A 22,137-nucleotide genomic window follows, 5' to 3' on the forward strand; every position below is an offset into this window, starting at 1 on the left:
CCTTGTACTGGGCTAGACGCTCTCTTTTTGCCCCACCCGCCCAATCTCTGGTTCCATTGACTTCAATGGGGCTAAGCACATGCTTAAAGTTAAGCACGTGCTTAAGTGCTTTTCTGGATCGAGGGCCTTGGGCGGGGGGTGAGGACATGGCTTGGGCATGGTTTATGCATTTTATTAGCCTGTGTTTGGAGCGGCCGTGTCACTCACAAGTGATAAGGTGTGCATGCCATCCCGAAGTAGCACCAGTAACGCCTCATTCATCTCCCCTGCCTCATGTATCCCCAGCAGATGCAGGGGGGATTCTGCTCTCAGATCAGGGAAAATGAGGATTAACACAGTTGAAGAGACTGGGCCTCATTCTCCGAGCACTACCCTGGTGACACACTGGTGTTACTCCATTGATCTTGACAGCATGACATGCTAGAGCAGTGCTGTGGAGAATCAGGCCCAAGTGGCCTTACACTAAGGGGGCTGCAAGTTTGGCTGATTTGTGCCCCCTTCCCCCCGATAGCTAGGCGAGAGCAGCTTCTGCTGTCTTTTGCATGCAGAGACTGCAACTGCTCTTGGCTCTGGGGCATGGCTCCTTGCCTACCCTAAGACATGCCTGTCCCAGGGCCAAGGACAATCTATCACAGAATAGTCCCCAGAGGACCCCTAACACCTTGGGTAAAGAATTTGCTAAGCCGTTGGGGTTTTTCATGCACCCACCATTTCCACAGCCCTGTCACCTACACACCAAACAGCCCCACAGTCCGTCACAGAGAAGGTTTAAGTCCTCTGGTGTCTTTCAGCTATATACTTCTTTACTCCTGACTCCAGCCTGTCCTGGGTCACTCTCTGCAGTGTTATGCCGGTGCTGCCGGCTCTGACTCTGTAGTTATGCAGCTGCACCCTGCGCTGTCTCTTCAGCCTGGCAAAGGGAGTATTGTTAAGTTGTTAGTCGAGGGGTGAGGAGGCAGGACTCTCAGGTCACAGTCCTGGTTGGGCCACTGATGCACTGTGTGACTTTAGGCAAGTCACTCCTGTCACTGAAACAAGGATCATAACTGTAACCTTCTTCCCAGTGTGTTATCTGAACCCCCACTGCATTCTTGGCTGTATAATCATACCTAGATCCTGCACTGTATTTTTCATCCGTAGATCTCAAAGCCCTTGATAAAGGAAGTTGGTGTCATTGTCCCCATTTTACAGATGGGGAAACTGAGGACCATGGCAATAAAGTGACATGTCTAAGGTTACCCAGTGGCAGTGCCAGGATTAGAACTCAGGTCTCCTAAGTCTGGGCATCCTAGCCATGAGGCCACAGTAGAATCACATGTAAAAATTGGGAGGGTAGTTGTGTCTCTCACCTCATCCTTGCTGGGACCACTGCTAGAATACTGTGTGTGTGGAGCAACTAAAAATAAGGGCATGGAAAATAATATAAAGATTCAAGAGGCTAAGACTGAGGAAGCTACATTTGTGTAGTCCAGAAAAGAGAGGGCTCTAGGATAACAGTGTATAAATAGCTTCAAGGTAACATAAATGGAAGAAGAGAATTATGCTCAGATGGTGGCAGGACAAAGGCTAATGGCCTGAAACTAAAAGGGAAGCTTAGGCTGCATATTAGGTAAATGTCTGTAAGAGAAAGCAGGTGGTAGAAAGGGTTCCTGGGGCAGGTGGTACAGGGAACATGACTACAGAAAAACAAGGACAAGTTGGATTAGATTGTTCTATAGTGTTTTGAGATCCTCAAATGCAAGTTACTACAGAAATGCAAAATTGTAAGTTGCTTTTAACATGAGCTACTTGGAATCTTTTATGTCAAAACTCTCCCCCCCCCACCAATGAAAAATGGCCATTTTCCAAACCCCAGACTTTAATTTTATTTTAAATGTTGTTAATCAAACTGTAAAAATGTGAAATATGTTCTTTCCCCTTTTTCTCGTGCAGAATGCAGTGGGGTGAATTATATCTGGGGTTCTTTTTTCCTTTTGTGCCTCGGTCGCTTTTTCAAAATGGCCTTAATTTGTAAACAGCGAGAGAATGGCAAAAGCACAAATGAAAAAGTGGGGAAAAGAAGCAAACCTAGATATTATTAATTTGATTATATTCAGTGGGATGGGGAGGCAAAAAGATGAGGGGAAAAGGAATATTAGGAATTTAGTCCATATTGAAATTTAAAAAAATCAGAAAAAAATGAAATTGTTCTGTCAAGCCTGGAAAGGGACCCAATGGTGACATTTCTGCATTTTCCTTTTTTTGTAAAACTAGCTCTACTCCTGACAATAGCATCCAAGTGTTAGAATGTAAACATATGGGACCAGATCCTTGACCCTGCTGAGCCAGCTCGGTGCCATTCCTATGGCAGCAATGCTGATTTAAAGCTGCCGATGGTTTCCTTACACCTTTTGGATGAGCTGTGAAATGAAGGTCCTGATGGCTTGAGGTTCTTGGAAGTCCCATGGTGCCTTTCAGAAGAGTAGTGGCATCCAGGGATTCTTCCAGACCTACTCTACAGTAGGGGGGAGAATCCCACCCAAGGGGTTTGTTGGCATGAGGAGAGAGAGGCAGAGGATGCATCAGAGGGATAGCAAGTCGCATCTCCTCTTGAACTTCATCTCGCTCCAGCAACTGACAAGGAATGGGGGGGAAGTGACTGGACACTGCTTTGGACCTGCACACACAGCTACCTGCCTGATGTGTGGCCCAGGGCAAAACATGTTGGAAGAGCCAGGAGTGCCATTTTCGACAGTTACTGCCATAAAAGGCCAGACATCCAGCTGGGAATGGAGGTGGGGTTGTGAGGAGGGGCAGAGCCATCAGAGACCTTGGGGAAAGCAAGACGGTGGTATGGGTTAAGGTGGACACTTTGTGTGAGTGGAAACCAGTGTGTAAGAATGGGGATGCTCCAGACCTGTGTTTCCTACTGCCCCACACTTTGAATTTGGAAGCCCATGAGAATATTGTTCCACCCATAAATGTGTTAGCCATAGTGTCTTGGTCAAATTGCATCCTGATTAATTTCATCCTGCCTGCCTAAATTCCACCTGTAATTTCAAGTAGAAGAGTCTTCTGCACTTCCTGGCCTAAATACTTGTATAGCTTTGCATTCTTAACCAGCTGCTGGCCTGCACCCCAGATGTGACAGCATTTCAGTGACGAGTAAATGATTATATTTGTACAGTAGGATATTTCAGGATGAAAGTTGCTGCTGTTACTTTACTGGGGCAGAGCTACTGTCAAACTTATATTGCACAGGGGGGAAAAAAGGGAGTTTGAGTCCTTTCTTCAGCGCCTAGGATAAATCCAGAAGCAGCTTCTCTGATCAGGGCAGCAGATCTAACCTGTCATGTTGAGTTAGCAACTCTGAAGAGTGCACTTCACTTGTGTTCCCCCTAACGGAATGAGACAGCTGGACTTCAGGGATTCAGCAGGCAGGCTGCTAATGGATTTGGATTCAAGCAGTTGTCCCAAATATCACACATCATTGCACTTAATATGCAGAACCAAGCTCCAAAAACATTGATGGCTAAACTTACCCCTGCCCTTTGCTGCTGTTATGATCTATGAGTGAAGCCAAAGAGAGGAAAAAATCGTGATACCCATCCCCACATAACATTTAAAACCATAAAGAATTCATCTCTGCTCAGTGTCCTAGTGGGAGAAAGCCACCCAGGGAGGGAGGGTTGCTGGAATTTCTCTTGTTCTTTCCACTTTTTGAAAGAGGTTAGGGCTCAGCACACTTGGGTTTATTACCGTCCATTCATGGAGGCGAGTCCTCTGTCACGCAGAATGTTTCTTGGGAACAGGGGTGGTCAACCTTTTTCCAGTCTTCTCCTTCATTCCTTAAAAACAGCAATGTCAGCTCATCAAGTTGAGGTTGGTGATCTAATTAATTGCCCCGGGTGACGCGGATTGGATGGCAAAAGAATTGCAGGACTATCACTGCTTGAACCATTGGTTGATGAGGTGTTCAAAAGTTTACAGTCCATTTCCACAGTCACAAACAGGATTGTACTTCAATCCTCATTATGGTGGGGCTGGGCACATCTGCCAATGCAATGTGCAGCGATGGTTCAAAATTGACCATGGGCATGAAAAGCCCATTTTTTTTCAGTGAAAAATGACTTTTTCACAACACAGAAATTTTCACTAGAAACGTTCCATTTTTAATCATTTTTTGTTGAAAAACCAAAACCCTGGAAAACTTTTGGTTTTCAAAAACGAGGGAAAATTATTTTTGATTTTTCAATGAAAACTGGAAAAATTTTGGCAAAACCGAAAAATATTCTTCATCTTTGACATTTTTCATGGAAAATAAAATAGATTTTTCAAGCAATTTTTGAAAACTTGTAAAAAAAATTGGGATTTGAAAATGTTTTGGTTTAAGAGGAGAACTTTCATGGAAAGGGCCTTTTATTCACAAATCATCATCACTGTGGACTTGAACTCCACCAGCCACTGAGCAATTAAGGCTCTGATTGTCTGATGGATAATATGCTTCATTGCTAAGCAATTATCACTTCAAGTTGTAAGCAGCAAACTCTTAGCCAGTTTCCTAAATGCTAAGATGCTCTTGGAGTCGGGATTTAAATTCCAGCTACATAACGGTGTCCATGCTGCTGTTCTATGTGTAGTGTTAGAAACAGGGGAATTCCCTTGCCTCTGATATGTCGGATTATCACTCATGTCTGCACTCTTGCCTGGAGCTTGCACACATACTGACCTGCTCCCGTGGCAGCTTGTCGTTTTCCTCATTGAATCCTGCCTGGAATGTGCACTCTGACCTGCACAAAGGAAAGCTCTCTAGACGCAGCAGGCAGTGCACTCGGAAGAGAGCAGGCTGGCTGCGCCACGCTCCCTTTGTAAAGCCCCAGAGGGATGTGAGAGACATCTGTGTCTCTGAACAAGTCCTGCAGATGTTGCAAGAGGAGGGGTTGATGTTTGGAGCATACATGTCTGCCATTCGCCCGTGCTTGGGTCTCATGGATACGGAGCCTATGGATGCTTGACACATTTTACACAGACGACCTGCCAGCCTGGGGGGTGCATTCCACAAACTCATCCGCTGCAAGCTGAAGCATGCCAAAGTCACCATTTCAGGTTTAGAGCACAGTCAAAGAACACAGGGACATTACAAGTGAAGAACACATGCTAGAGCTTTATCCTGTGTTAATTCATGGATTCAAAGTGTACCCATCCACTGAAGGACGTAAACTGGCTGTCACGTGCCTATATTCTCAATATGAAAGAGCTATGGCTCTGCAGGCTGGAAAAGGTCTTCCCTTCTACTGGTGTTTCAAACTGAGCTGAGCCATAACAAGAGGAGGATTCAGACATGCTCAAAGCATTTTCTCTAAAAGAAGAAAAGTCAATTTCAGCAGCTCTAGAGTTAAAAGCAGACCTACGATAACAAACCTCACAGGAACTGGGGGAAAAATGACTGAGATAGAAAGCAGAGCTGGGCACAATCAGGGATCAAACCTGCCCATCCAAACACTCTAGGGCAGTGGACCCCAACCTTTTTGTGGCCAGTAGCACATTCATGTTTTCAGAAGAGTGTGGCGGGCGCCAACAGTTTTTCAAGGCTTATTTTATATTTGTATATTAAATAATATGAAAAACATCATATTTAATATAACATAATATATGAATACAGAGAGAAGAGAGAAGCTGTAGAGAAGCCGCGAGCACAGAGAACACCGGCGACTGCAGCCTGCAGCCCCAGAGTTCTCTGTCTCCGGCAAGTGTGGGGCCGTGGCTTCTCTCTGGCTTAAGCCGCAGCCCTGCACCTGCCAGGGACCAAGAACACCAGCGCCCACAGTCTGCAGCCCTGGAGTTCTCTGTCCCCGTCAGGCGCAGGGCCGCGGCTTGTCTTCCCTGCTGGGCACTAGGCGGGCCCCGCACCTGCTGGGGACAGAGAACATCATGCTCACAGCCTGAGTTCTCTGTCCCCGGCAGTCACAGGGCCACAACTTCTTTCCCCTGCTGGGCACTAGGTGGGCACACATAAATGTCCCAGTGGGCACCATGGCGCCCGCGGGCAACACATTGGGGACCACTGCTCTAGGGATATTTGAATTTGGAGCTAAATTTTGCAAATGGCCCTTCATCTCTATAACGGACCAAACCAAAACCATGGCTCCAAAGACTCCCATGCTTTGGAGTTATCCATTGCCTGCATGCTGTTTCTGACCACCTCTGTTCGGGGATTGGTGTATATACATAAATAAAGCAAGTTACAATTAGGCTAGGCCTGAATTCCATTTGCCAATTTCTCCTCCACTGGAAACTGACCTGCAAGACCCCAGAACTCCCACCACTTGGCAGGTGGGGCAACATTGACAAGATCATTAACGTCTTAAAGGAGGGGTGTATGTGTAAATGTGTGTTTTTCTTTTATTTCGTCAAGGTGCATGCTAGAGTGGGTCAGAAATTGAACTAATTTCATGAAAAAATTCAAATCTGTTTTTTTTTCAAGTATTGTTCAAACTGGAGCCATGTTTCAATTTTTTAAAGAAATTATTCACAATTATTTTAATGAAATATTATTTTGATTTTTGTATGAGAAAACAGTATTAAAATGGCTAAAAAACTGATGTATCAAAAACCTTGTTGTTGATGAATGAAATGGTTTGAAATTTTTTTCAGTTTAAAAATGTCAATAAAAGAAGAGCTGGCTGGAACATTTTTGACCCAATTTCATTTGGTCGAAATACACTATTACACTGAAGCTGAAAAAATTCCCTGGAGAGGACTTTGTTTTTGCTTAGTTTTCCTCTGTAAGGTTTTTTGGATCCAGGGTAATCTGGTGAGTGTGGTCATTTCTGAGTGGAAAGACAGAGACTACGTCTACACTCCTGAGGGATCGATGCTTCTGCGATCGATGCACCGATGGTCAATTTAGTGGGTCTAGTGAAGACCCGCTAAATCGATAGCAGAGCGCTCTCCGGTCGACTCCAGTACTCCACTGGGAACAAGAGGATGAAAGTAAGTTGACGGGAGGGCATCTCCCGTCAACCCTGCATTGTGTAGACACATAGCTGGAGTAACTTAGGTTGACTTACCGCAATAGTGTGGACGTAGCCAGTGTCTCACTCTGTAGTCCAGTGGCTGGGGTATGGGCAGATCAGATTCACATGTTTGAGTTAGAGTGATCCAGGATGTAGAACTGGGCTCTGAATCAGGCAGAGCAGCGGCTTGGAACCTGGGTCTGCCCCAACCCCATGTCCCAACCACCCATTTGTGCTGTGCTGTGATCGGAGACCTTGACCCAAAAATCTTTCCTGAATTGAAAATGTCCCAAAGGTTTTGTTTTCGTTCCCAGTGAGGAATAACAGCATTTAAAAGAGAACTGGATAAATTAATGGAGGTTAAGTCCATTAATAGCTATTAGCCAGGATGGGTAAGGAATGATGTCCCTAGCCTCTCTTTGTCAGAGGATAGAGATGGATGGCAGGAGAGAGATCACTTGATCATTACCTGTTAGGTTCACTCCCTCTGGGCACCTGGCATTGGCCACTGTCAGAAGACAGGATACTGGGCTAGATGGACCTTTGGTCTGACCCAGTACGGCCGTTCTTATGTTCTTATGAACAAACGACATTTCAAAACCTTGAAAATTGCCACTAAATGGAATTGGTGTCCTCCAGACAGCTCTCATCAAAAATCACAAAACTTTTCATGAAAAATTGCAACAATGATCTTTTTCCTTTTAAACCTTTTTATTAAACAAAAGACTGTTTTGTAACAAAAACGCTTTTTCAGGAAATATGCCAACCAGGTCTAACCAAAAATATGTCCTGATATGTGTCTGGACAGCCCCTAGCACAATGTTTAGATCTTTGGATGCTACTGCAATGTGAATCATAAATCAGGCTTATCTCTTGTAAATTCCTCTTTTTCTAGCTCAATGTCATGAACAATGTCAGCAGCTCTGAAGACGTTAAGCCCCTGCCAGGCCTCCCAGGGATTGGAAACGTGAATTATCCCTCCACTAGCCCAGGGTCCCTGGCCAAACACATCTGTGCAATCTGCGGGGACAGATCATCAGGTACATGATTCCGATTCGCTATTTCAGTGGAGCAGCTTTAAACAAAGGGAGCCTTCCCTGGGCCGTGGTGTGAAATTTGCATAGGAAGCAACACTGCATAGATTTGCTGAGGGATCTTGCTAGAACATACTGATGCCACAATAACACGACCAGGTTTATTATGCAGATTTCCTGCACACAGCTCTGTCAATGCATCTTGCCCCTGAGCAGTAGCATTATCGTTTTTACAATGCACCTCTCTACCGAGCCCTCTAGCACACGCTGCTCTTCCTGTCTGGGCCCCTAGCGAGCATTGCACCTCAATCCTGGTGGGAATATCCCAGACCATTTCTGCCCCAAGTCCTGTCTCCCCCCCCACACACACCCATCCTTGTCACTGCACCTCAGTCTTGGCCAGCAGCACTCGCTGTTTTGCTGGTATGACACTCTGTACAATTTGTACTAATGCACCTCCACTGCAATCTGCAATAGCCCGACTATTCCAATCCAGGGTCTCTCTTGGCCTCACTAAGTATGCTGAACGCTGCCTGTTTCTGTGCTGGTTTTGTGATGTGCACAAACAGGGACTAGGCCGAGACCAGCAAAAAGCATTTCTGCTGCCACCCACAGTCAGGACTAGAAAGCAAGGCTCCAAAACTGCATCAGTAGAGCCATTCCAAACTCCTCCCTCATCGGTCTTATTTAAAGGGAACCTCTGACCAAGGGAAAAACACAGTATGTTGATCTGTGACTTCTTCTCCTCATGTTCTCAGGGAAGCACTACGGGGTGTACAGCTGTGAAGGCTGTAAAGGGTTCTTCAAGAGGACAATAAGAAAGGACCTTATCTACACATGCCGCGATAACAAAGACTGTCTAATAGACAAGCGTCAGCGCAACCGCTGCCAGTACTGCCGCTATCAGAAGTGCCTGGCTATGGGTATGAAGAGAGAAGGTAGGTAGTAATATGCACCAGGGTGGGTATATAAATACACATGCTGGATATTAGTGTGAGGAAGAAGTGGACTCCTCAGTACGTTCCAGGACTGGTGGGATTCCAGGCAGTGGCAGGTGGTATTTCAGGAGAGCTTTATAGACAGTCTGAGGACACACCCTTTCCTCAGCCCCTAGCTGTGCAGGCACCCAAAGCACGGCCTCATCTTGGATTTGGAGCTACGGGTCCCAGTTCTGCTCCAGAGGTTCTACTGTCCAGGCTGAGCATCCTCGCGTACTGCCCTTGGCTGGTTCTGATTCTTATAGCAACCCAAGCCCTCTCCTTTCCGGAAAGGTAGTTGGTGGCCTCCCAGAGGCATCTAAAATCTATAACGAGGTTCATCACAGCTTCATGCTCTGAGGGATTCCTCTTGGCAGACCCACACACAGTGGAAACCCATCACCGAGGTTTCCTCCCCTAGTATGTGTCTGCAACAACCTCCAGTTTAGTCATTACCAGGGATCATTAGAGCTAAAGCAAGAGTCTTTGCAGCTTGTGCTAAAGGACTAAATCCAGAGCCTGAAAGGTGCTTAGGTGCCTAACTCCCATGGGGACATCCCTTGGGAGTTAGGAACCTAAATACCTTTGAGGATCTGGACCTATGTCCACATGATGGGATCTGTAGCAAGGTGACTCGCATCCTCTGTGGATCAGGCACTGAGCACATGCCACAAAAGTTGCACCGACTCTGTGTGGCCCAGCCATTTCTCAGAGGCCTATGTTAGATCAGCCCTTAGGCTGCTCTACATGTAGAAATTGGCTTGCAGGTAATGAGACTGTGCTAGGCCTTTCCTTTCACACACTGTTCTAATGTCTCAGGTTCAAGCGCCCTGTGACTTTCCCAATGATCCTCTTGTCCTCCAGCTCTGGTTCTCATTATCAGAGAGGGAGGGAGTGGTGTTTAATGAGGATGAAGTCGGGGGGGCATTTTAAGAGGGGGAAGGTAATCCATGTGGACGGTCACAGGGTGAGGAGGCAGGAGGGCTAAGGGTTGAAATGGGACCGCATCATGGAGGATGCGGTCACTGAGGGAGACGGTGGGGGGCGGGAAGAGCTAAGTGGTGGGAAAGAACTGGGGATGAGGAAGGAGAGTCCAGTGGAGTTCAGACGAGGAGGAGTGGGAAGAGATTAGAATATCATGATTGAGAGAGAAGCCCACTGTTCTTGGGGGGCAACTTGGGATATGAGAAAAGGAGAGGTCATGGCTGGAGACCCTGGTTGCAGGGCTTCGGCGAGTACCAAGGAGTGGGAGATGAAAAGCTCATGGGTGACCGTGATCTCATCTGAGATGGAGTGAGCATTCCAGAGGGGGCAGGAGGGATGGAGGGAGATGAGGAGGCAGGTGAGGTTGTCAAGGCAGGTGCCAGTGGGGCAGCGTGAGAGGTGGGAACGGCCGGAGGGTGCAGAGAGGCTGAGTTAGGCGATACCGGAGGTGATACCCCTGTGACTCAGCACTGATCACTCAGGTAGAGAAACCACGAAGTGGTGGCTTCCTGTCAATCAAGCAGGCTGAAAATCAGTTATGCAGAATCAGTCAGGCAGGCAGAGCTTCGCTAATGCGGGGCATGATCGACTAAGGAACAAATTAATTATGAGGTGAGTTAATCAAGAAATTAGGCACGGAATTAATTATGCAAAGACCAGCTCGAATAGGCAGGAAAGGGGAAATGTGCAAAGCTGAAATGCAGCTGCAGGGTGCTGAGTGAATTGGGCAGGGAGTTACCCAGCCAGGCCATCTGGGAAATTAGTGAGTGTCCCGCGGCTGATTGGAGAAGTTACGGAGAGAAGCAGGTAGCCAGTGGGTGCAGTGATGGTGGCTGTGTCTCATGCAAGCCCTTTAAAGGGATGTGCAGCTAGGCCAGCTGCAGGTTTGTGCAGGGGCAGCGTGGCCATTGCTCCACCCCTCCAGGAGGTGCCACATCCCCTCCCCATGTGTGCTGAGCCAGCTCTCCCTTCTCTCCTCCTCGGGGGAAGCCTTGTGCTACAGGCAGAGCTAGGAGAGAGCAGCCTCTGTTCCTCAAGCGGGGCTGGAATCACAGGGCTAGGGCGTTGGGCAGGAGCGCAAGGCGGAGAAGAATTCATGCACCTGCTTCTCCACCCTTGCATGGCCATGCAGGCAGCTGGGCACAATCTGGCCATGAGTCAAGAATGTTAATAGAGGGCTTGATCCAAAGCCCATTGAAGTCAGTGCAAAGATTCCCATAGACTTCACTGGACTTTGGATCAGGCCCTTAGCCAGTCGCAATGTCCTTTCAGCCAGCATTGCAGCCTTGTACAGGTGCAATTTGGGGACGAAGCCCTTACCTGCAAAGCTAGGGGGCCTGTATTTGTGCTCACAGGTATGTGCCGTTACTCTCTGCTGCACACTCTAAGCAAACGGCGGTTGCAGATTGTTGGGCGACTGAGCACGGGGCGAAAGGAGCATGCTGCCCTTTCCCGCTTCTCCACACTGAGAGCACAAACGTCTGACTCTTCATGCTCTATCTACAAAAATAGCTGCTGTCAGAGCACCGAGCTGAGCCCTTTCCAGCTGGAACGATGCAATGAGCCATACAGCTAAGTCCAGCTGAGATCTGACCCCGTGAGCGCCTGCACTTTGTTCTCCTTGTCCCTTTCCATTGTTTTTGGTGAGAACCCTGTTGCTATAGTTTCAAAGGACTCCCTTTCTTCTCCAGCCCAGAGCATGTGTCTGGAGACACTTGGGGATGCAAATAGCTCAGGGGCAGCATCCTTCCACTTCAGCAAAGTGACTGAGTCCACATGCACCTACCCAGCTATGCTGAGCCACCAGAGCAGAGTTCTGCTCCAGTGACTCTCCTTTCAAAGGAGATTTGTCCTCCACCCACACCTTCAGAAGCATTTATTCCCTTTTAAAGTAGGCATGAACAGCCAGTCAGCTGCACAGGTGTCTCCTGGTGTAGGGAAAAGACAGAGCCAGCTGGTATTTATACAACACCACACAAGCAGGTGGGTGCCATACAATCCTGGCCGTTTCAAACCTGTTGTTATCCTCCCTGTGGCAGGCAGGGCTGCTCTGTAGTGCCTCCTTCAGGGCCACATGTGGTATTGCAGCCGTTCCCCACCTGTTGTTATCCTCCCTATGGCAGGCAGGGCTGCTCTGTAGTGCCTCCTTCAGGGCCACATGTGGTATTGCAGCCGTTCCCCACCTGTTGTTATCCTCTCTATGGCAGGCAGGGCTGCTCTGTAGTGCCTCCTTCAGGGCCACATGTGGTATTGCAGCCGTTCCCCACCTGTTGTTATCCTCCCTATGGCAGGCAGGGCTGCTCTGTAGTGCCTTCTTCAGGGCCACATGTGGTATTGCAACTGTTCCCCACCCCAAACTCTGGCCACCAGCTTGGGGCAGGGGACTCTTGGCATCAGTCTGTGGACAGAAACAGCAATTCAGGATTCGTCTGTCTGCACCTTTTAACAAAGAGGGAAAAAACTATCCTTCAAAATACAAGAGCTTAGCTGCAGTGCTTAGGGCAAGGCCCTAGTCTGGACCTGGGTTCTGGGTTAACTGAGGAGCAAATCCTCTCACCCAGCCCTGCCACTGCCTTCTTATGTGACCTGCTGGTTCTGGACTGGTCAGTATTTACTCGTCTAGGAGCTTGTGTTGCTGGTCACCTGGTCTGAGTGGATTTTCCTTGGGTGGGATGTGTGAGGGCACTTATTATAACCTTAGTCCCAGATTTGGACCTTAGCGTCCAAAATATGGGGGTTAACATGAAAACCTCCAAGCTTAGTTACCAGCTTGGACCTGGTACCTGCTGCCACCACCCAAAAATTAGAGTGTTTTGGGGCACTCTGGTCCCCCTGAAAAACCTTCCCTGGGACCCCAAGACCCAAATCCCTTGAGTCTCACAACAAAGGGAAATAATCCCTTTTTCCCTTCCCCCCTCCAGGTGCTCCTGGAGAGATACACAGACACAAGCTCTGTGAAACTACACAGAGAGACTCCCCCTCTCTGTTCCCAATCCTGGAAACAAAAAGTACTTTCCTATTCCCCCAGAGGGAATGCAAAATCAGGCTAGCAATCCAACACACAGATCTCCCCGATTTCTTCCTCCCACCAATTCCCTGGTGAGTACAGACTCAATTTCCCTGAAGTAAAGAAAAACTTCAACAGGTCTTAAAAGAAAGCTTTATATAAAAAGAAAGAAAAATACATACAAATGTGCTCTCTGTATTAAGATGATACAATACAGGGTCGATTGCTTAAAAGAATATTGAATAAACAGCCTTATTCAAAAAGAATACAAATCAAAGCACTCCAGCACTTATATTCATGCAAATACCAAAGAAAAGAAACCATAGAACTTACTATCTGATCTCTTTGTCCTTACACTTAGAAACAGAAGACTAGAAAGTAGAAACTGCTTCTCCAAAGCTCAGAGAAAGCAGGCAGGCAGACAAAAGACTCAGACACAATATTCCCTCCACCCAGAGTTGAAAAAATCCGGTTTTCTGATTGCTCCTCTGGTCAGGTGCTTCAGGTGAAAGAGACATTAACCCTTAGCTATCTGTTTATGACAGCACTGATGGCTACAGCTTGGGGGCGGAGAAGGCCTGATAGACCCTGTGACACTCACCTCCTCTTGCTTTGACTGAGCAGAAGGATAGAGCAACCTCCCACCACTGAGCAGCTGTACCACTTTGGTTTCATTTCAGTTATGGGCTGTAGTGTGCGGGGGCAGGTGGTGTTGGTGGCCTGTGATATACAGGAGGTCAGAGCACACGATCCGGTCATCCCTTCTGGCCTTGATTGCTGTGACACTGGTGTCAAGGGTGATTGGGCCTTACAGCATAGCCTGTTTCCTGCTCAGGGCGTGACTAGGCATGTTAGAACTGGATACTGCTGTAGCAGGGACTATGCAGGCCTCACAATGGCAATTATACACTCACCAAGAGCATGGTTGGTTGGTTAGGATTATCCCTACTGCCCTTCAGAGCCAACTGGGGCTGATCCTAAACCAGCCAGTGGGGATGAGGGCACCGATGAGACAAACTACGAGAGATAGGATGCTCCTGTCCTTCTGAGGATGAATTTTCTGCCACTGCACTTCTCCCAGCTGCTATTGTCATGGTAAGTGAGAGGCTGGGACATGGACGCAGCCTGCTGCATGTGAGGGCAGGCCCACACCCCTGACCACCTCCTCTCTCTAGTACCCCCTGTGATTCTTTACGCTGGAGGATGCCTGTGCCGAAAATCAGTGTAGCCAGCTGAGCTAGCGCAAGGGAGCACACAGAAGAGTCCCCGCTCTTGCCCCACTTCCCCCTGCAAGGGGAGGGACAATCTAGCCCTTGCCAAGGTAGCCTGAAAGCCAGATGGAGGGTAAGGCTGAACTGGAGCTTTGCCCTCAGTCTTTAGGCCACTTCTCTAGTTGCAGGGTGATTAATGATGCTCTGTCTCAGTGGCTTAGTGCAGCCACTGCCAGCGGGAGGTTACTCTGCTAGTTGTGAACCAAAACCTAATTCCAAGCACAGGTCTCTGCACCAGCCAGGTGCCAAGTGGTTTCAAGGAGTTAGAAATTGCTGCTGCTTTCTTTTAAAGTAATTATAATGCTAACAGCAGGCTGCGTGCCTGGGGAATAAACTCCACAGACAGCCAGCATGAGAAGGACCCTCTGGAGGATCTATGAGATTGCTGGGGGGTTTCTGCAATAGTCACTGGGGCTTCAGATAGGTTCCAGGACCTACAGGACAGGAAGAAGTTGAATACGGGATCTCGAAGTATCAGTGTTCATGGGGCCACGGCAGCTTCCCATGAGACAGAGACAAGCGCTGCCTAGCAGAACTGGAAGATATTGATGGGTGAGCCTCAGGAAGGTCAGAGTTTGGCCAAACATCCAAAAGATCAGAAGCTGATCAGAACCTTTCCCAAACTGTCTCAGGAGTTGGGGCCCCGCTGTGCTAGCCGCTGGGTACACATGGCCCCGCTCCTGAGAGTTTATAACCTAGGACCACAGGTGGATGGGCCAGCAAGCGGATGGGGGAAGCACAAAGGAAGAGGGAGACCATTATGACTAGAGTAATAAGCAGCAATCACAGCACATCAGGAGTGAAAGCTTGACCTGAGTGAGGAAGGATGGTTCAATGGTTAGAGTTCTGGCCTGGGCAGTTAGACTGTGGTTCTATTCTTGCTCCACCAGAGCCATTCTGTGTGCCCAAGGGCAAGCCACTAGGTTCTTGTCTAGGGGAAATTTACTAGTACAATTATACTACTATTCTGGAATAGGAGTATCCACCGAAGGCATTATGCCAGTTGTACAAGTATAACTACGGCAGTATAATTATGCTGGTAAATTTCCTTGTGTACACAAGCCCTTGATCGCTCTGTGCCTCAGTTTCCCATCTGTACAGTGGGGAAAACAGTACTTGTAGAGATAAATACATTAGAGACAGAGGCATTCAGATACTCTGGTGACAAGGGCCATGTCAAGGTTTCTTTCCCCACTTTGAACTTTAGAGTGCAAATGTGGGGACCTGCATGAACACTTCTAAGCTTAATTACTAGCTTAGATCTGGTACGCTGCCACCAGCCAGAAATTTCAGTGCCTGGCACACTCCCTGTCCCCCCCCCGCAGACTTTCCCCTCCCTGGGTTGCCTTGAGAGGCTTCACCAGTTCACTGGTGAACACAGACTTAAACTCCTTGGATCTTAATACAAGGAGGAATTAATCATCCCACCTCCTTTCCCCCACCAATCCCTGGTGAGTTCAGACCCAATCCCCTTGGATCTTAAAACAAGGAAAATCAATCAGATTCTTAAAAAGAAAGCTTTTAATTAAAGAAAGAAAAAGTAAAAATTATCTCTGTAAAATCAGGATGGAAAATGCTTTACAGGGTACTCAGATTCATATGGACCAAAGGGACCCCCCCTTAGCCTTAGATTCAAAGTTACAGCAAACAGAGGTAAAAATCCTTCCAGCAAAAAGAAACATTCACAAGTTGAGAAAACAAACATAAGACTAATCCGCCTTGCCTGGCTATTACTTACAATTTTGAAATATGAAAGACTGATTCAGAAAGATTTGGAGAGCCTGGATGTTCGTCTGGTCCCTCTTAGTCCCAAGAGTGAACAACCCCCAAAACAAAAAGCACAAAGAAAGACTTCCCTCACCAAGATCTGAAAGTATCTTGTCCCTTTATTGGTCCTCTGGTCAGGTGTCAGCCAGGTTTACTGAGCTTCTTAACCCTTTACAGGTAAAAGAGACATTAACCCTTAACTATCTGTTTATGACAGGCCATATAAGCATTTTATATAGATAGACCTTACTGAGGTGAATGAGAGTTTTGCCATTAACGTCAACAGGGCCAGAATTACATCCTAGCTGGCTAACCTCGTAGGCCTCCGCAGCCAATTACAGATCTCATGAGAACAGACTTTCTAGTGAACCTTCATGTCCTTCCTCTTCCTGGTTGAGTGAGAAATGCTGTGAGAATGGGCTTTTTCATGGTATCTTGGTGCATGAACCCAGGAGTGCAAAATCACACAGGAATAAAAAACAGAGAGAGCTACAGATCGTTTCAGAGCAAGGCAGAGAGCTGAGACAAGGCTTTTATTCCCACTGAGCTACTTGGGGAGCCTGGAGCTCCACTGACTACAGAGGAGTTATGCTGGTTTATACCAGCTGGACCTTACACTCTCATTCCTTGGGCCGCTCCAGTTATTCATATAGCCCCTCATTCCAGGACTCCTCTCCTGCTGGGTTAAAGGGAGGATCTTGAGTCCTTTGACCCACCTTCAGCCAGAAAAGGGAAAGCCAGCAGAATTGAGCTTTTCTGAAACCAGTTTTACCACCCCATGGCTACTCATGGAGGTGGGCTCCAGCGTGCCAGAGCCATGTGATTAGCTGGCACACCTGCCAATTATGCATAGGAGAAGGTCAGGGAAGAGCTGATACCAGGTGACAGCACAGCTTCTGTTGGAACCCATGCCATGCAAATTAGTTGTTACATCTCATTTGTTCTCCCCAAAAGGGGTGAGGAATGGGTGCTATGCATCACCACCTCGCCTATGAGTGCTGGAAGAGACCTCACTAAAGCCCATTGCAAGAAATCGCCTCATTAGCCTTATCTCTGCAGAAGAGTAATTGTGCAGAAAAATGTGGTATGTTAACCTAACAATCTGGTCATAACATGACAGCTACCCAGATCCCCAGCCCAGCCCTTCTCTGCCCCACACTGATGCTCTTGCTACAACCACCCACTGGGTCACATTTGAAAAGATCTCATCTTCCAGTGCGCACACATCAAAATCAAAGCCAAGGTGCCATTTAATTATCATTAACATGGTTTTATGTCACACCGATGATGTCAAACTCCTTTAGAGTAAAGGCATTCGTGTCCCTGCCCAACGGACATTGAGATTAGACTGCTCAAGAGAAATACTTTAGTTGGGAAGTCGGTCTGTCTGTCTATAAAACAGGAATATAATACAATGGGTGTTGGGAGAAAAGTACGTTAAAGATTATGAGGTTCTCAGGTACTGTGGGGATGGGGGTCATCTAAATATCTAAGATATAACTGATTTGGATAAATAAGAACTGAGGCAAACCTATGCCTCAATCTTTCACCAAATCTTAGACCATAGGTTTTCCATAGCTGTCCTCACTGTAATTATGTCAATTTACACAGGCTGAATATCTAGCTTTAAAGATTTTTTAAAATATTTCATACATTTAATTTGAATGTCTTTAATAAAAATGCCTTTAATAAAATGCCTTTAATAAAAATATTTGTGCATTTCTGAATGTTCAGCTGAGATGGAAAAGAGTTATCTCAGAAAGACATCTCTTATGAAATTCCCAGCCCAATTATGCAGACCCAGGAGAGGCAAATAATTCAAATAATGCTTGGCTGAGCACTCAGATTTTGAGGTATTTTTCAAAGCCATCCTGGTCCAATGAACATTTTGAGGGTCATCCATTATCAGGCACTTTAGTGGAAATATCCTTGGGCAACTTTTCCCTTTACACACAGGGAGACCTTCAGATGCGTCCAAGGAGATCTTTCCTGACACACTGGACCACGTGGTGTCAGATTTAAGCCATGTTTAGAGCTGATGCATCAGGACAGACATGATGGAAATTAACACTGAGTGACAACCATAGAAACAGACCAGACTCTGCAATAGTCTTTGGGAAGCCCCATCTCTTAGCATCTCCTAGAGTGAGGTGGGAGAATATCAGAAAAGAGAACCCCTACTTCTCATGTTTGGATTCTGTGCTGCTTTTATGTTAAGAATAAAATAGACATGCATACGAAGTGCAGTGGGAGTAACTTATACCTGTGGCATTACACTGTTATCAGACCCAGCAAGAGAAAGCGAGTAGGTCTGTAGAGGAAGACTGTCTTTATTGGCTGAATTCACAGAGTAGTTCAGCCTGGACATAACCTAATCACGAGGGAGTGAGATGCATGTCTCTGCCCAAGAGAGCTGACAGCCAAAGGAGCCAGAAACCTGAGAGTGGGTTCCCTTGCTGAATCACTAGAGGGAAATACATGTGCAGTCGCCCTCAGCTGAGAGATGGAATTCATTTTTCATAAGATAGACATTCATGGAGCACCTCCTTTCCCACTCTTCTTCACAAGCCTCACCTTCTCCTTGGCAGTCACTCCTGGGATTTCTGGTGGCCCTGTGAATGGGATCCCTAGAGAGCTGTTTGAGAACCGCTGCTGTCCATGCTAATGCTCACTCAGTACAATGTTTGTGAGATGATATAATTATCTAGAAATAAATTTTCCCATTTTCTGCCAGTTTCATTTATAGATTCCAAGGCCAACAGGAGCCATTGTGATAATCTGGTCTGATATCCTGTATAACACAGGCCAGAGACCTGCCCCCACAATAATCCTAGAGCAGATCTTTTAGAAAAATTGCCAGTGATGGACAATCCACCACAACCCTTAGTAAATTGTCCCAGTGGTAAATTACTCTAAGCGTTAAAAATGTACAGCATATTTCCAATCTGGATGACTCTGGTCCTAGCAGCGGGTCTCCCTGCATCACACGTTTTGGAGCTAAGGCCCCAAATTTCAGGGATGTTCAGTGCAGCTCACTAGAGAGAGGCCATGGGCAAAATCTGAACATGTATCTGCTCTTCTCTAAAGCTGTGGGTTGTTCAGTATTGGGTCTTATCCTTAGCTGTTGTGTAAATTAGTGTGTAATGGCAGGTGTGGCAATTTAAATCCAGAAAGAGAGACACGTAGACAGGCGGGATGAATCTGTATTAGCATTAGCGGCTAAATTAAGTAAAAAGTGCTGTGTTGCTTAGCTCATGCTGTCACCTTTACTTGCCAGGTTTGATGAGTGTATTGTTTGCTGAGCTACAGTAAACACGTAACGTATGTTTGTGGGTTGCAGTCTCAACCTACTTCACTCTATTCAGTGACCAAGTTGCTCTTTGACTGCTAAAGGTTGAGCCCCACTCTTTTAAATGATGGATTCCAAGTGCCTGACGTACTGCAACCAACTGAGGCAGTTGCTCTGACAAACTTCCCCATTGGATCCTTGACATTTGCAAATGCATCATCTTCTGCTTTTGCTCCATGAAGGGTGGCCGGCTGCTGCTCTCACACTGCCCCGCAGGAATAGCAGCGTGTCACTTCTCGAACAATTGCTTTTTTGTGACTTTTGTGGGCTGCTTTTCCAATGCAACGTTCTAGTGAACAGCGATGGCCCCAAGTGAGAGTCATTTAGCTGAACTCTCCCCTATCCTCCCAACCCGAACAACTTTGAGGTTTTAGATAAAATTGGTTCTTCCGTTCAAATCATGCCTGGCTTGGGGTTTGCAAAACCAAATCCGGATATGATGCAGTCTTGCCAAATTAAAACCTCTCCTGGTTCTGACCACCAAAAGAGCTTGATTGAGCGGTGCCCAGCACATTGCACAGTCATTCTAAACCATTGCAAGACAGGTGTAACACACCACCCATGTCAGAATGGTCATATTTTGCGGTTGTGTTGCAGTGGTGTTAATGATGACACAAGATGCGTGGTAATGATCAGTCAAGCCCATAAAGTCTGCTTCCAATATTACCATGTCAACAGAGCCTTGCATCTTGCTGCCTCTGTTTTGTTTCCTATCCTCCTCACCAAGATCCTCAGTAGCAGGCGGGGCTTTATCCGAGGGACCAATCCCCCTGCTGTTGCTGAGTTAGAAAGATGGGAAGCGTTCCCAGGTTCCCGCATGGTACAGAGGACTGTTCTGTGTTCCAGCTGTGCAAGAGGAGAGACAGAGAAGCCGAGAGCGCAGCGAGAATGAAGCCGAGTCCACGAGCAATGGCAATGAGGATATGCCTGTGGAGAGGATTTTAGAAGCAGAACTGGCTGTTGAACCAAAAACGGAATCGTACAGCGACGTGAATGCTGAGAACTCGGTAAGTGTCTGCTTCAGTCAGGCCTTTGCATGCGGGTCAGGTTCAGTGAAGCCACTTGCAGCTTGTGATGGCAGCATTCTACCCTGTATTTACAATTGACAATAGATAACTGATTGATGGGGCTGTATATCCAGGAAGGAACCACTGCTGGGAGTGAGACAGGCATCTTGTTTGTGGCAGCTCCAGATCAAAGCAACGTGATTGTTAATTGATTCTGGGATCTGCAGCAGAGTCACTTTCCAATGGCCATTAGTGAGCTGCTGTGGCTGACAGACTGTTTAGTAGGACTGGCTAAAAATTCAAGTTTCTCAATGGAAGTTTTCATTAAAAATTTGAATTCTGATAAAAAAAAATGGCAGAAATTTTCCAAGAAGGTTTTTACAGAATCATCCACAGTCATTGACCAGCTATTTACAAAAAATCATGTGGAAAGAAGGTCACAAACCACAGGTGTGAATTTTCCTCCCTTTTTTTTCAACCAACTCAGCATTCAATAATGAGTAAGGCCGATCTTGAAGACTTCCAGGCTCTGGTGCGCCCTGCTGGTCTGGGCACTGCAGTGTCTGGAGCACAGGTGTTCTGTTAAATTGGATCTGTGAGGTAGTGGGTGGAATTTGGATGAAAAATATCTGATTTTATTGACTCATTTTTCTGAGTAGAACAGGACAGTTGAGCTTGTTCAGCCAGTGGCCAGGACTGCCAATGGTGGGGTGAAATGGACGGTATGGTGAGAACTAGACTGAGATTCAGTGTCTTATTTCACAAAGGACACTGAACAAACATGGAACATTTTGTAATCAGCAACTAAACTTTGGCTGGATTTGAACTAGCACCCTAGAAATGTACGTAATAAAGAGGCTTGGAAGGATTCAATTTTTATCAATGTCAATAAAGGTTAATTTTGCCCCCCCATGCACAAATATTTCCATCAACGATGATCAAAATTTCAGCTTGGCAAAGGAAGGAAAAAGCTGCTTGAAAACTTTAGAGTTTCATTTAAGGATATTTACATAGTATATTTTGACATGTGATGTTGACAATTTGTGTTTTAACAGTTATAAAGCTTTAACTTTTTATATCAGTACTGACTACATTAAATAATTATTGTCTAACCCCTCCTCATTGTCTGATGCCCCATAATTTACTGTAAGTGTGAAAATTTAAATAGATAAAAACTGGAAAAAAATGCTTGTAACCCATAAGTTTGCGCAACTGCGAAAATTTAAATAGATAAAAATAATAAAAAATGGTTACAAATAAACATTATTATGAGTCAGAATTATAAAAAATAAAAATCGCATCCTACCAAGCCTAGCAATAAATCAGAATGTTAAATGCACATTTTGAATTGTAACTGGCAAAAGATTTGATCACCTGTATAGTGATTCTGAGTAATATTAACCTGACACAATATTGGCTGCAGGGAACAAGATTATTGTCACTGATTTGCTGAAATTCTCAGTGGCACATTCTCTCTCTTTATATCATTCCTTTCTTAGACAAATGACCCTGTCACCAATATATGCCATGCAGCGGACAAGCAGCTCTTCACCTTAGTTGAATGGGCCAAGCGAATCCCCCACTTCTCAGAGCTGACACTGGAAGACCAAGTGATTCTTCTGCGGGCAGGTAAAATTCTTTGGTTCCCAGCATCCCCAAATGCTCTTGTTTATCTGAATCTTGCATTATTCCTTTGTTTCTTCCTACAGCATCCTGGAGATGTCTGCTGATTTCTTGGCCCCTTGG

General features: G+C 46.3%; 1 protein-coding gene across 1 annotated transcript in view; it reads left to right on the forward strand.

Moving 5' to 3' along the window:
• RXRG (retinoid X receptor gamma) overlaps positions 1-22,137 on the forward strand; it is a 56,337-nt gene that overhangs the window by 25,710 nt on the left and 8,490 nt on the right. Inside the window, exons 3-6 of the mRNA XM_050963279.1 lie at positions 7,891-8,035; positions 8,788-8,967; positions 20,231-20,391; positions 21,891-22,020. Of these exons, the coding sequence (XP_050819236.1) occupies positions 7,891-8,035; positions 8,788-8,967; positions 20,231-20,391; positions 21,891-22,020 (616 nt within the window). The remainder of the gene's footprint in view (positions 1-7,890; positions 8,036-8,787; positions 8,968-20,230; positions 20,392-21,890; positions 22,021-22,137) is intronic.

This window comes from Gopherus flavomarginatus, chromosome 7, assembly GCF_025201925.1.
Source record: "Gopherus flavomarginatus isolate rGopFla2 chromosome 7, rGopFla2.mat.asm, whole genome shotgun sequence".
Classification (NCBI taxonomy): domain Eukaryota; kingdom Metazoa; phylum Chordata; order Testudines; family Testudinidae; genus Gopherus; species Gopherus flavomarginatus.